This window comes from Carassius gibelio, chromosome B18 (genome assembly GCF_023724105.1).
Source record: "Carassius gibelio isolate Cgi1373 ecotype wild population from Czech Republic chromosome B18, carGib1.2-hapl.c, whole genome shotgun sequence".
NCBI lineage: Eukaryota > Metazoa > Chordata > Actinopteri > Cypriniformes > Cyprinidae > Carassius > Carassius gibelio.
In genome coordinates, this window is record NC_068413.1 from 22,579,210 (window position 1) to 22,593,171 (window position 13,962).

At 39.3% G+C, this 13,962-nt stretch overlaps 1 protein-coding gene across 1 annotated transcript in view; it reads right to left on the minus strand.

Moving 5' to 3' along the window:
- Nucleotides 1–13,962, minus strand: part of LOC127977487 (ventricular zone-expressed PH domain-containing protein) — a 136,643-nt gene that overhangs the window by 106,344 nt on the left and 16,337 nt on the right. The window contains exons 2-4 of the mRNA XM_052582373.1: nucleotides 13,078–13,282; nucleotides 6,576–6,791; nucleotides 1,776–1,950 (exon numbers count right to left, since the gene is read on the minus strand). Coding sequence (XP_052438333.1) covers nucleotides 1,776–1,950; nucleotides 6,576–6,791; nucleotides 13,078–13,215 — 529 coding nt within the window. The 5' untranslated portion in view covers nucleotides 13,216–13,282. The remainder of the gene's footprint in view (nucleotides 1–1,775; nucleotides 1,951–6,575; nucleotides 6,792–13,077; nucleotides 13,283–13,962) is intronic.

A 13,962-nucleotide genomic window follows, 5' to 3' on the forward strand; every position in this document is an offset into this window, starting at 1 on the left:
GGCAAAATCACAGGTATGTGTTGTATAAATATTTATTTACAGGTATTTATTAATACTCCAATATTTAATTTCATCATGGCGATATTCCCATGTCCATCGTGTCTGTGTATGCAGCCAAAGGCTTCATTGTAAGAATTGGAGAACAACGCACATCAAAAAATGGCGCTAGATGTGTACCCTGGGCATTAATAAGTGACGCAGAGGGATCCTGACCAAATGTCAGTATATGTGACAAACTGGGAGAGAGAATGTGTTGGTTTATTGTAAAGTTATGAAGAGGGAAAATGAGATTTCAAGATGGGCAGAGTTACCCAAGTTAACTTTCTTAAGTGGAACACAGCTTTTTTTTTTTTTGAGCATTCAATATCTATGACTAGTCACAAAAACTATGCAAAATATGTTCTTTTGGAACAGCAAGATATGATGACAGAATGGAGGCATCCCTTTTAGCTATTGTAAAATGTTCCTTTCACTTACAGTTGTGGCTTGTTAGGAAAAACTTCAGATTTAAATTGAAGATAAATATAAACAGACCTTCCATCATTTGTCACTTTAACATGCCATGCCTGGTTAGGACACAATAGACGCATTTCCACTGTCGGGCCTAATGCGGGCGTGCTAGTGCGTGCCAGGGCAAGTCGCGTTTTCACTGTCACTTCCGGTGCTTGATCGTGCCTTGTCGGGTTTCCCTGAGCAAGACAATTATTTTTAATTGCTTCAGAGGCGCGCGACCTCTGACATATATAGCAATTGTAAGACGCTTTGGATAAAAACGTCAGCTAAATGAATAAATGTAAAGCGGGCCAGCGGGGACTAGAGGAGGGGTTATGAACAAAGGCGAAGTTTCTCTGCGTCTTTAAGAGCGTCAGCGCTGCAGATAATTTCAGAAAGCTAAAAGCAATAACACCAGCATTAAAAACTAAAAAAAAAAACTTGAGCTCAAAACTCACTTTCAGTCAGCAGAGTGTGTTTGAAATAACTTGATCCGATGTGGATTATACTTACCATACAAGGCAGAATATATGAATTATGAATATAAGAAATATGACCAATTGAAGAAATCGGATGTCAGCTTCTTATTCTCTATCACAATCGTGCATTTATTTAGTAACCTATTTTATCTGTCATAAGTCTTGTTTAGTTTTTGTTCGGGAGCTTTTATAAAAATACAGAAATTATCATTCTTTCTAAATGTGATGTATAGGCTATTGTGACTTCAAATAAACAGAAACAGACTCGACTGAATAAGCAGACTACGTTCATAACATTTCATTTCTGTGTGACTTATTTTCCATCATGATAAATTAATTAATTATGATTAATGTAACACTTATTATAGTAAAACATTGATGCTTTTGGATTTAAATATTTAACAAAACATTGTGATCGCGCTAGTTCCAGAGACTTATTTCTTATTCGTTTTCTGATAACTTCTCTTTGTTGGTGAAATGATGGGGTTGCGTGACGTTGTTCCTGAGAGGCGTGTAAAGGGCATGTATTAATGACGCGCAGCGGAGCTTCATGTCCTGACTGTGGAAACAAAGCACTATTTTGGCCTCGGTGCTACTGGCCCGAGGCTATTAGCCCCCCCCCGGCCCGTTTTAAGCCCTGGCTCGCACTGGCCGACAGTGGAAATGTGGCTAGTGTGACTGCTGCATTAATTTGTTGATCCAAGAACATGTGGCACCATAACCTGGAGGATTCTTTGTGTCTATGGCATGTCAGTGACCTAATCTGACCCCTCCCAAACCCGGGACCCCATGTTGCACCCCTACCTCCTAGCACGCTGCAGGTGATTGCCTCTGTGTGTTGGGCCAGGAGTTCTGCTTTAGCGATGGCAGCCAGTGACAAGTAGCTGGCCATGTTTCTACTAAGCTCTTGGTTCCCCTGCCTCAAGAACCGCACTGCCACAGGGACTGCTAACGCCATCACTGGAGGCCTGTTGTAATTCTGTAAAAATAAAAATAAAATCAACCTGCATTTAAAGGTCACAGTTTCTTTCAATTAACCATAAACTGTTTACTAGTTATGACCAATACAAACACTGCAGCCTGAAATTAGAGGCTAAATTAGAAGTTTCATTCAAATAAAGCAAAATCAATGTACAAGCTTGTGCTAATTCTGTAAGATTTTAATAGATTCAGGGAGTAATCACATACAGTTAAGCTGGCTGCTTAGTTAATTGAACAAAAATCATAAAAACAACAAGAGATACTACATAAGGCATGAAAGGCAGCAGAAAACATTTCAAACAATAAAAATGAACAGAACACAGAAACCATGTGAAATGTTCTGCTGCCCCCTAATGTAGAAGATGTGAACATGTCAGATTGACAATCAGAAATGGAAAGTTCTTTTAACATTACAATACTACAGAGCAAGTACATTTGATATATACGTTTTCAAAATAAAATGATTCAAATTTATGTTTGAATGCCATAATTAGTGAATTTTTCAAAAATATTTATGTATCTAATTAGTGTACATTATAGACATGGTATTAGTATGAATTTCATTTCTTTCTGTAGCAAATGAAAAGGTTTTCCTTAATGTAAAAAGAATGGCCAATTATTACATTCCTGCCTGAAGGAAAAGGGCCCTTGAATATCTAAAAGCATGATGTAAGGCAAAAAAACTTCCAAAGAACCCAAGCTAATTATAAAACGCCCATTTGAATATGTGACTGCTGCTCAGATCAAAGGGACCTTCCACAAATAGTTCTGAAGAACTCAGGCATAAGACTGTTCAAGCTGCAGTCCTCTAATGAATACTGATCTCCACCACTACCCAGAATGCATCACTCTAGCTCAGCATCTCTCTAAGCACTGCTCTAAGATTCATATGTGGCTTCTTATGTAAGTGAATGTGTGTGTGTGTGTGTGTGTGTGTGTGCAAGTGTGAAAGAGAGAGAGAGAGAGAGAGAGAGAAAGAGACAGATAAAAATCTAAAAAGAAAGAGGAGAGAGGAGTCAGTGCGTGGAAGGATGTGGGAAATCCGACAGATATAGACCCTTTTCACAATTCTGGGGCTGTCAAAAGCGAAATAATTGTAGTCTCAGTCTCAGATATCAGAAAGTCACACAAAACACTTCGGGAGTTTTGAAGTCATTGTCTCATTGGTTCATTTTTACAGGATTTTCTGGGAGAAGTGAATGTCAAGGAGCCTGTTTAGTAAAGACAACACTCATTTTTCTTTTTATGCTTATGGATGTGCTGCACTTTTTGGACAAACTGTACCCTGACTATTACCATGAGGAATCTGCTGTCATGAGGATAAATGTAGAAAAATCATTAAGGGTCATTTGTGTGCTCTGGCCCTTAAAGGGATAGTTCACCCATGTCATTAATAACTCACCCTCATGTCGTTCCAAACCCGTAAAACCTCCGTTTATCTTCGGAACACAGTTTAAGATATTTTAGATTTAGTCCGAGAGCTCTCAGTCCCTCCATTGAAGCTGTGTGTGTACTGTATACTGTCCATGTCCAGAAAGGTAAGAAAAACATCATCAAAGAATTTTTGAAGCATCGAAAATACATTTTGGTCCAAAAATAGCAAAAACTATGACTTTATTCAGCATTGTCTTCTCTTCCGTGTCTGTTGTGAGAGACTTCAAAACAGAGCAGTTTGTCATATCCGGTTCGTGAACGAATCACTTGATGTAACCGGATCTTTTTGAACCAGTTCACCAAATCGAACTGAATCATTTTAAATGGTTTGTGTCTCCAATACGCATTAATCCACAAATGACTTCGGGGCCGTTCACATGTCGCGTCTTTTGCACACTCAAGTTCGTTATTTCCAATGTAGGCGCGCGGTATGCACGCTCATAATGGAAGCGACGTGGTCGCGATGCGCACGCGGTGCGACACGCCCATTTTTTCCAGGCGCATCCGCACCGTATCGAGTTAAAAACACAAACTTTTCAGAATGCCGCAAGCGCACCGCAGGTCATGTGACAAGAACTAAACAATCAGCTCCATCCTTTCCCGTAACAATGTTGAAAGCTTAGCAAAGATGAAGGAACAGCTGATCAAAGCTGTATATGGATTGCCATTAAAAAAAAAAATTACTACTGAAAGCGATTTTTTAGAGCTGCAAATCCATTTATCCTTTGCTGAAATTTCCGCGTCTTCATGGAGAGAGCATTGTTAACATTGTTGCTTAGCAACGGCAGACGCCTCAGGAGCGCTTCTGCCTGAGCGCTTTGGAAAGAAGGAGAAAGCTGCGCTCCTAGCGTTATCCACGCGTTTTAAGGCGCGATATGTGAACGGCCCCTTAAGCTGTTAACTTTTTTAATGTGGCTGACACTCCCTCTGAGTTCAAACAAACCAATATCCCGGAGTAATTCATGTACTCAAACAGTACACTGACTGAACTGCTGTGAAGAGAGAACTGAAGATGAACACCGAGCCGAGCCAGATAACGAACAAAAGATTGACTCATTCACGAGTCAAGAACCGTTTCTGTCAGACGTGTCCAATTCGAGAACCAAGGAGCTGATGATACTGCGCATGTGTGATTCAGCGTGAAGCAGACCGACACACAGAGCGTCTGAACCGAACTGATTCTTTTGATAATTGATTCTGCAATTCTTTCTGTGCTAATTTTATGAGCCTAGGTAAACCGAAGGCTTAAATGAAGGGCAATCATCGCCAATGACATTACGTCGAATGCAAAAGAACCTGTGAACCGTTTTGTTCAACCGGTTTATTGAATCGAACTGTCCAAAAGAAGTACTGGTGATCCGAAAACTGATGCAACTGGTTCTTGACTGGAGAACGAGTCAATCTTTCATTCGTTATCTGGCTCGGCTCGGTGTTCATCTTCAGTTCTCTCTTCAGAGCAGTTCAGTCAGTGTACTGTTTGAGTAAATGAATTACTCCGGGATATTGGTTTATTTTAACTCAGAGGGAGTCTCAGCCACATTAAAAAAAGTTAACAGCTTAAGCTATTTGCGGATTAATGCGTATTGGAGACCTGAACCATTTCAAATGATTCCGTTTGATTTGGTTAACTGGTTCAAGAAGATCTAGTTACATCGAATGATTCGTTTGCAAACCGGATATCACTAAACTTGAACGCGCTCATAACAGACCCGGAAGAGAAGACAATGCTGAATAGTCATAGTTTTTGTTTTTGTTTTCTCAAAAATGTATTTTCGATGCTTCAACAAATTCTAACTGACCCTCTGATGTCACATGGACTACTTTGATGATGTTTTTATTAACTTTCGATTTTTCATGGTCAATTCCGATACCGATTTTTTACAAGCAAACTGGACGATTCTGATACCGATTTCCGATTTGTTTGTTTTTTATTTAAGCAACAAACAAATAAGAAAGAAAGTATGCATAAACAAGATGTTTATTTGGTATTTAATAGGTCAAACTGGCTATTTAAAATAACCATCTGAAATTGATGGCAGTAACTGCACAGTAAGTAGCCTACATTCAATACAAACATAGATGGTACAGACATCAACATTTAGCTTTTGTTTTTGAATTGGGTTGAAACTACATAGAACTGGCCTTAAATGAAAAGATTAAGTGTAACCATGTGAAATTAAATGCAATAACTGCATAGTTCTACAGTCCCAACAACAAAATCAACACACATTCAATGAGATGTTTCTTAATCAGCGTTCAGTATTTGTTTTAGTTTTTAAATTTGGTTTTAAATTTAAAAAAAATTATTTACCAGTGTTTCATTCATCCAATTAAAAATGTAAAAAAAAATAAAAAATAAATAAATAAAAAAAAATAGGGTAATGATTCACATCTATATTTTTTTACTTGAGCCAATGAAAAATAAATAACTATTAGCTCAAGTTAAAAATATATATATATATATATAGATGGGAATCATTACCCAATTTTTTTTTAATTGGATGAATGAAAAACTTCAGTGCACTACAGCAGCTGATTTTTAAATCAAATTAAGTCGATGTAGTTTTAAAGTAAAAGAATAAGAATAATCATCCTAACGTAGAGCTGATGTTTACTTCTGGCTTTTCAAACGTGTATGCAAGTTCTACTTTAAAAAAAAAAAAAAGGATTTCAGTTTTGTCCCTTCACCATCTCATCTTGTGCAGGGTGCGGACAGGTACAGATAAACTCGTGCAGCTTCAGTGAGCGCAGGAAAGGGACTCTTATTTTGTGCAATCGGCTGTTCGCTTCCTGCTATCTGTGCCTCAGACGTGTAGCTCTGCATTTCCAGTGCTGAACAGCTGCCCGTGTCCTGCGCACAGATTTTGAAATACTTCCACAAAAATGACATGATAGCGAGTGATTACAATGTAATCTGTGCACGCGGGCGCACTTCCGGAAAAATCGGCTGAAAAAAAGACCGATTTATGGTCGGTCAACCGGTGCATCCCTACTTTCTGGACATGGACAGTATACCGTAGACACACTTTCAATGGAGGGACAGAAAGCTCTCAGACTAAATCTAAAATATCTTAAACTGTGTTTCAACGATGAACGGAGGTCTTACGGGTTTGGAACGACATGAGAGTGAGTCATTAATGACATAATTTTCATTTTTGGGTGAACTAACCCTTTAAGTGTTGCTCCTACCTGCAAGATGCAGCTGGTGATGTCAGAGGCGATCTTGGCATGGGGTGTGTCTTCATCTTTGCCCTGCGGCTGGAGGTTATGCTCGAGACACGACTCCCATAGTGACACAAGAGCCGCTCCATGCCTCTCGATTGAACCTGTTTCCCTAATCGCTGTAGTGATGCGTGTGATGCAGATCTCCACCACCGCTTGGTCATTGTCATTTGTCAAGTAGTCCTGCAACCAATCATAAATCACATAACTGAATAAAAGAGATGTATTTAAGCCTCTTACATGTTGCAAAGTTTCATATACTTAAGAAACCTGTCCCATATATTGTGTGACAGCAGAAATCACATACAAATGATAGAAATTGTGTAATGCTATTTATTGTGAGATATAATGTATCTATGACTTCATTAAAAAAATTCTGACACTTAAAAGAAAACCAAAGTGTACTCTGCAAACTTGATTATAATGACAGAGATTTAGTTTGACCACACCGTGTGAAAATGTCAAGCAGTCACAGCTTCACAGATGTTCATTTATTGGTTATTTTGCAAAACATTGCATTTGCATTACTGTTTTAAATCTTTAGTTTTTACCTCATCATTATACAATAAAGTTGTTTTGCACTGATGCCAAAGTTATCATTAATTTACTATAAATCTAATGTTTTGGTTTGCATCCACCCTGTTTAAATAAAATAAAAAAATAAAATAAAGTTTATTTATTTTCTGAAATATTTCAAAATCCAGTGAAGAGGTCTTTTCACATGGTTATGTAATATATAAAACATATTTGGACTGACATCCATCCACTGTCTTTTAAACTACAGAGTATTTACATGCAAACAGCTTTATCTAGATTTCTGAAAGCATGAAGTATCTCTAAACTTGAAAGTTTGGTAGCAAATATTTCATCTTTGTGGTGTGGCGTGTTCAGAATGATAATGCTATGCAAGTGACTGTGGAAAGGAGGACACTGTAGGCCCTGGAGAGAGAATGAGATGAAGAGAGAATGAGAGAAGGCTACCCCTGAGATTCTGGATGAGCCCAAATCGGTTTACAAAAGCCAGCCAGAACAAAGATGCCCAGCTTTATCACACTCAGTGACACCAACATTCCTTTCAAACTTCTCTCATTTAAATATAAAATTGTGAAAATAAGGGGGTCACCTTATTCAAATTAATCAAATATGCAGTTCTGACAAGGTCAGTGATCAGCCAGAACAAGCCATATGCTCTCTGTGACAGGGTGACCTGTCCCTGTTGGTTAGCACAGCACACACACACACACACACACACACACACACACACACACACACACACACACCTCTTACCTCCTTCTTCGTTCCCTGCTGGGGTGTTGTGGGTGCACACACACGCCATTAGCATGCTAGTCATCATACACGCAAACATAGTCACTCCATTTCCATCCCCTTCAGAATCCCTGCTGCGCATAACAACATGCATACATACCTGAGTTGTGTTTGTTTCTGTTTCTATGTTTTATGTTTTGTCATGTTATGTTAATACATACTTGTGTTCGGTGTTTGTCAGCGTCTGTGTTGCCGGTCTTTCGCGTTGCTTCTCCACCATCGATCGACCGAACCCGAGCGCCAACCAGCGGCCTGGATAAATAGTGCCAGGACCGCTTTGTGTGGCCGCGTCGGCGTGAAGCAACTGGAAGTCGGCTCGTCCATTGTCTTGGTTCGTTAGGGGGGATAATGGAAATTTGTTGTTATTATTATTATGCTAATTTTTATGTGTCTACATTTGTATTTGTTATTTTTGGTTTGGAGTTTGTTTCTGTAAATATTTTGCTATTTTTGTGTGTGTATATTTTTGTGATGTTGTGAAAATTGTACATACTAACCTGAAATACTTACCCACTAATTTATGCAATGGTTTTAACAAAAGGGGCGGGGCTTGGACTAAGTTAACCTGGCGAGCGAGCAAGCAAGTTTGGTGCCGTGAGCAATCTATCACAGGAGGAGTTTGCGTGGATATATTTATATATATTTTTGTTTTCTTTTCCTTTGGTATAGTGTTTATTGTTTCAGTTTTCTTTGTTACTTTTGTATATAGCTTTTGGTCGTTTGTTTACTGGGACTGTTTCACCTCTCGAGCACTGTAAATAAACATCACTTTACACCTTACATCTCTGCGAGTATTGCCATTTTTTTTTTTTTTTTGGGCAAACCCAGTTTCGCCTGACAGCGGGCCTGTGAAGACCTGTTGTCCCACACTCTCTAACTTCACTTTAACAGCATAACATCAACTAGGCATGTGATCAGCTTAGGAGAAAAAAAAACTATATAATAATAACCATTTATTATTATATTTTCAGATAAAGATAAAATAAATATATATCACTGTTGCAGCCATTGTACAGAAAAATAAAGAAATAAAAAATGATTTTGTAAGTAATTAATTTAACAGAATAATAAATTTTTATATTTGGCAGTAAACCACAGACCTTAAAAGTTTTTATTTTCTTGACAACAGATTTATAATAGAAATCCTCATTACAAATTATTACAAACATTTACACTACAGACATTTCTTCCTGGATGATGGACCATCACCTTCAACTCAACCTTGCCAAGACAGAACTGCTTGTGGTTCCAGCAAACACATCGTTTCATCACAATTTCACCATCAAGTTAGGCCATCAAGAACAGCTTGAAGTTATAACTGATGATCAACTGACTTTCTCAGACCACATTGCTAAAACTATACGATCCTGCAGATTTGCTTTATTCAACATCAAGAAAATCAAGCCCTTTCTTTCGGAACATGCTGCACAACTCCTTGTTCAAGCTCTTGTTCTGTCCAGGCTGGACTATTGCAATGCCCTCTTGGCAGGTCTTCCAGCCAATTCTATCAAACCTTTACAATTAATTCAGAACGCGGCAGCAAGATTAATTTTCAATGAGCCAAAAAGAATACGTCACACCTCTGTTTATCAATTTGCACTGGCTTCCAATAGCTGCTCGTATAAAATTCAAGGCATTGATGTTTGCCTACAAAACCACCACTGGCTCTGCACCCATTTACCTAAATTTGTTAGTTCAGACTTATGTGCCCTCTAGAAGCTTACGTTCTGCAAGTGAACGTCACTTGATTGTGCCATCCCAAAGAAGCACAAAGTCACTTTTACAGACTGTTAAATTAAATGTTCCCTCCTGGTGGAATGACCTTCACAACTCAATCCGGACAGCTGAGTCCTTAGCCATCTTCAAGAATCGGCTTAAAACACATCTCTACCATCTTTATTTGACCCTCTAACTTTAACACTGACTATTCTAATTCTTTTCTTTAAAAAAATCTAACTACCTTTCTAATTGTGGCGAGTGGGGCGGGGCCGAGGGACGTGGGAACAAGGAGTGAGGCCGGCGGAATGATTGGGTAATCACCGAAACCTGCGACCCACTGCCGGTCTCGAGTCCCACGTAGGAGATGGAAGGATATAAAACTGGAGCGACGATAGTGAAGGACAAGAGAGGACCAAGCCTGGGCTTTTAGTTTATGTTTGCTTTTTATTTGCGCGCATCAGTCGTCCGTGAGGGGCTGATGCGCTGTTTTGTGTTTATTTTTGTAATTAAAGTTCCATTTTGATTGTGCGCCGGTTCCCGCGTCCTTCTTCCCGTAGTTATGGAGATTTTATTATTACAGTGGTGCCGAAACCCGTGAGAAGGAGGGACGGGCTGCTGAAGATCCCTCGCCGCTGTGGTGAATCCGCGGTGCCATCGAGCTGGCGAGGAGTGTGCCGCCATGGACGCTTGAGGGGGTGGGCTGGAGCAAGTTGCCGGGTCCCGGGCGAGCTTGCTGCCGGCCGGCCGCGATGTGGAGGGGCGGTTGCCGTCCGTGAGGGAGCTGAGGAGTTGGCGCCGTTCGCCAGAGATCCGGAGCCTGCTGCCGTCCGCCTGAATGGGGAGGAGCAGGGAACGGGGGATTCCTGGCGGCTGCCCAAAACCGGAGGAACCGTCGCCATCCGCCGAGGGCCGTCCAGTGCCACCGCCAGGCACCGCGGAGGAGATCACCCAGTTGGTGGAGGGCCGAGCAGCAGTGCGTCTGGAAACTGGAAATTTTTTTCTTCCTATCTCCCCTCTCTCGTCTCTGTCGCTCCTCCTTCCGTCTCCTTTTCTCTCGCCTTGTCTGTCCTACCCCCAGGTTCCCGCAGGTCACCGTGAGCGGTCCCCCCCCGGAGGGGGGGTGGGGAGGGGGGGGGATGTAGAGCGCAGTCTCGAGGGTACGGGCTGGGGGACGTGGGAACAAGGAGTGAGGCCGGCAGAATGATTGGGAAATCAGTGACACCTGCGACCCACTGCCGGTCTCGAGTCCCACGTAGGAGATGGACGGAAATAAAACTGGAGCGATGATAGTGAAGGACGAGAGAGGACCAGGCCTGGGCTTTTAGTTTATGTTTAGCATTTTATTTGCGCGCAGCAGTCGTCCGTGAGGGGCTGATGTGCTGTTTTGTGTTTATTTTTGTAATTAAAGTTCCATTTCGATTTTGCGCCAGTTCCCGCCTCCTTCTTCCCATAGTTATGGAGATTTTATTATTACACTAATCTTTTTGTATTCTATTCTGTATTTTGTATTCTGTCACTTTAAGAGAATGCAATGATCCAGTAGCATACGTTCAGCCGGCTATGTCTGCTGTAGGATACTTACCAAGACGGGCATTTTTACATATTGTTTGTGTGAATTTGTTTTTAAAGACAATACTTCAGAGAGAGCTTATATTTGCGTGCGTTCTGAGGCGCGGTTTGCGCGCATGCACAAATCTTCTCAGTATGCGTGCAAACTCGCGTCCTCTGGCTCTTAAATGTTTAAACTGACAAAGCTTAAATGAGTTTAATTTAAACAAATATTAACGTGTGCTGTTCAGGTCTCATCTGTGCGTGCACGCTGTCAGCACCCGGGTGATGATGGAATAAATGACTGCTCATATTCCAGCAGTAATTCACATTGATCAAGAGTGAATTGTTTGTGCGCTGTTTTGTGTTTATTTTTGTAATTAAAGTTCCATTTTGATTGTGCGCCGGTTCCCGCCTCCTTTTTCCCATAGTTATGGAGATTTTATTATTACACTAATCTTTTTGTATTCTATTTTGTATTCTGTATGCTTGCTCCATTCTTGCTCCATTTTTTATTCTATCTGTTTTCTTTATATTATATTATTTAAAATGCCATGCTATGTGTTAACCTAACTGAGACTTGTTATAGCACTTATATATCATTGCTCTTTTTGTTGTTTTTGATTGCTTCCACTGATCTCATCTGTAAGTCGCTTTGGATAAAAGCGTCTTCTAAATGAATACAAGTAAATGTAAATGTAAATCTGGGAACACGCATGTTGCTTTTTTAAATGTTTATTATGAATAGGGCTGAGCAATAAACAATATCATATCGAGATTGCAATAAAATTTGATAGCTCTGGTCTTTTTAACTCAATGTAGATTAACCTAACAGCCTGTCATACAACAGAAATAACTGCAATAACAGCCAGTCAGTGCATGTCCATTATAAGTTTGCATGTCTCTCTGTAAATGAGTGCTAAGGTTTTGTCTATTACACAAACTCAAACACATGAAACGCTCATGGTTCTGTCCCAATATTAGGGGTGGCACGGATCAACTTTTTCATGGTTCGGTTTGTTTCACGGTTTTAGAGTCACGGTTTTCGGTACAGTTTGGTATGTCCTATGTTTATGGAAAAACTATACTTTCTAATTAAAAAAGAATAATAATAATATTCTATCCAACTACAAGCAACAGCACAAATAAATATAATAGAGTAAAGATACAAACAATAAACAGTGATTTTCAGTTGTTGTTTTTTTTTAGGCAGGTCTAGCATAAGTTTTTAAGTACAGTAATCGAATAAAGTAATCAAATGTAAAACAGCATTGCATATTGGACTGTATAAATTAAAGATTATTCTTTATTAAAGTTATAAAAGCTTTTTAATCAAGAGCAGTGAGTGATTTCTTTATTGTTGCTGTTCTATTAATATAAAGACTGTCACTTTAAGAGAATGCACTGATCCAGTAGCATACGTTCAGCCGGCTATGTCTAATGTAGGATACTTACCAAGACGGGCATTTTTACATATTGTTTGTGTGAATTTGTTTTTAAAGACAATAAAACTGTAATGTCCTGACTGACTCATGGTTGAATTCTCTTGATGAGAAGGTCCAGCCTAGTCATCGTGACTGGATGTCTCTCCAAGTAATGTCGGTGAATAAAACTCAGAGGTGAAGGAGTGACTTGAAGATTCTGATCTCCTCTGTTTTCCTTCTCTGCTTTCTGACCTGCCAGAAGTATTCCTTTTTCTTTTACCGCCCTGTCTAATCTTAACCTGACTGTCTAAGCTTTGGTCTTGTCTGGAAAAAACAACACCATTGTAGTAAAATTCTAGAAGGCCTTTGTTGTTGTTGTTGTTGTTGTTGTTTTCTTTAAAATTATTTAATGTTGTGTCATGAATTTACTATTTTGGGATCAGAGTACAAACCGGTGAACAGGATATGACTTTGATTTCCTCCAGGGCTTGAGACAGACAGTCTTCAATCTCGCTGTCATTCAGAGAGAAGAGGTCTCCTGCACGGGACAGGTCTCGCTGTCCCAGCACTAGACGGAACAGCTGGTGCATCCTGGGACAGGCTCAAACTTGAGCACGCTGTCCCTGCCCTGTGTTACCACGATGACTTGACATGCTCCTGAAAAAGAGGAAAGTGATCAAATTAGTGAAGAAAGACAACAATGAGGAAGATAAATTAAGGTAAAAAAAGGAAAAAAGAGGGAGTAAGAGACAATACAAGAAAAAAATGTTTAATTGTATTTAAACTTTCATTGATCTTTGCACATTTTTATATGAGGGCATTAGGGCTATACTTAGACTTCCGAAACTATAACATAAAAGAGAGAAATAGTTCACAAAAAAAAAAAAAAAAATCTAAATTATTAGTATGATTTTTTTTTCCAAACAATATCCAGACTGCAAATATTTGATTATAGGGGTGTCACGATTCTCCAAATCCTCGATTCGATTGCATTTTCGATTCTAAGCTCACGGTTCGATTCGATTCTCGATTTTTACATTTATTCTCTTTAAAGCACAGATTGTCATTTTTCAAACTAGACTTTTATGTAATATAATATCTGACCTTTGTTTGCAATGTACCACATTACACTGTCAAATTTAAAACTTTTATTAACAACATAATGTAACAATAACTTATATCTTTAGTCAATTGAAAACTTAAAATAAACTGCCATCCAGTTTCTCTTTTGTAAGTGCAGTCACAAAAGATGACATTCAAGTTCATAACAAAACAAACAAAAACAATAAAAAATGACTAAACTAACCTTCAAATGTTACGATGTATCTATTTAAAAG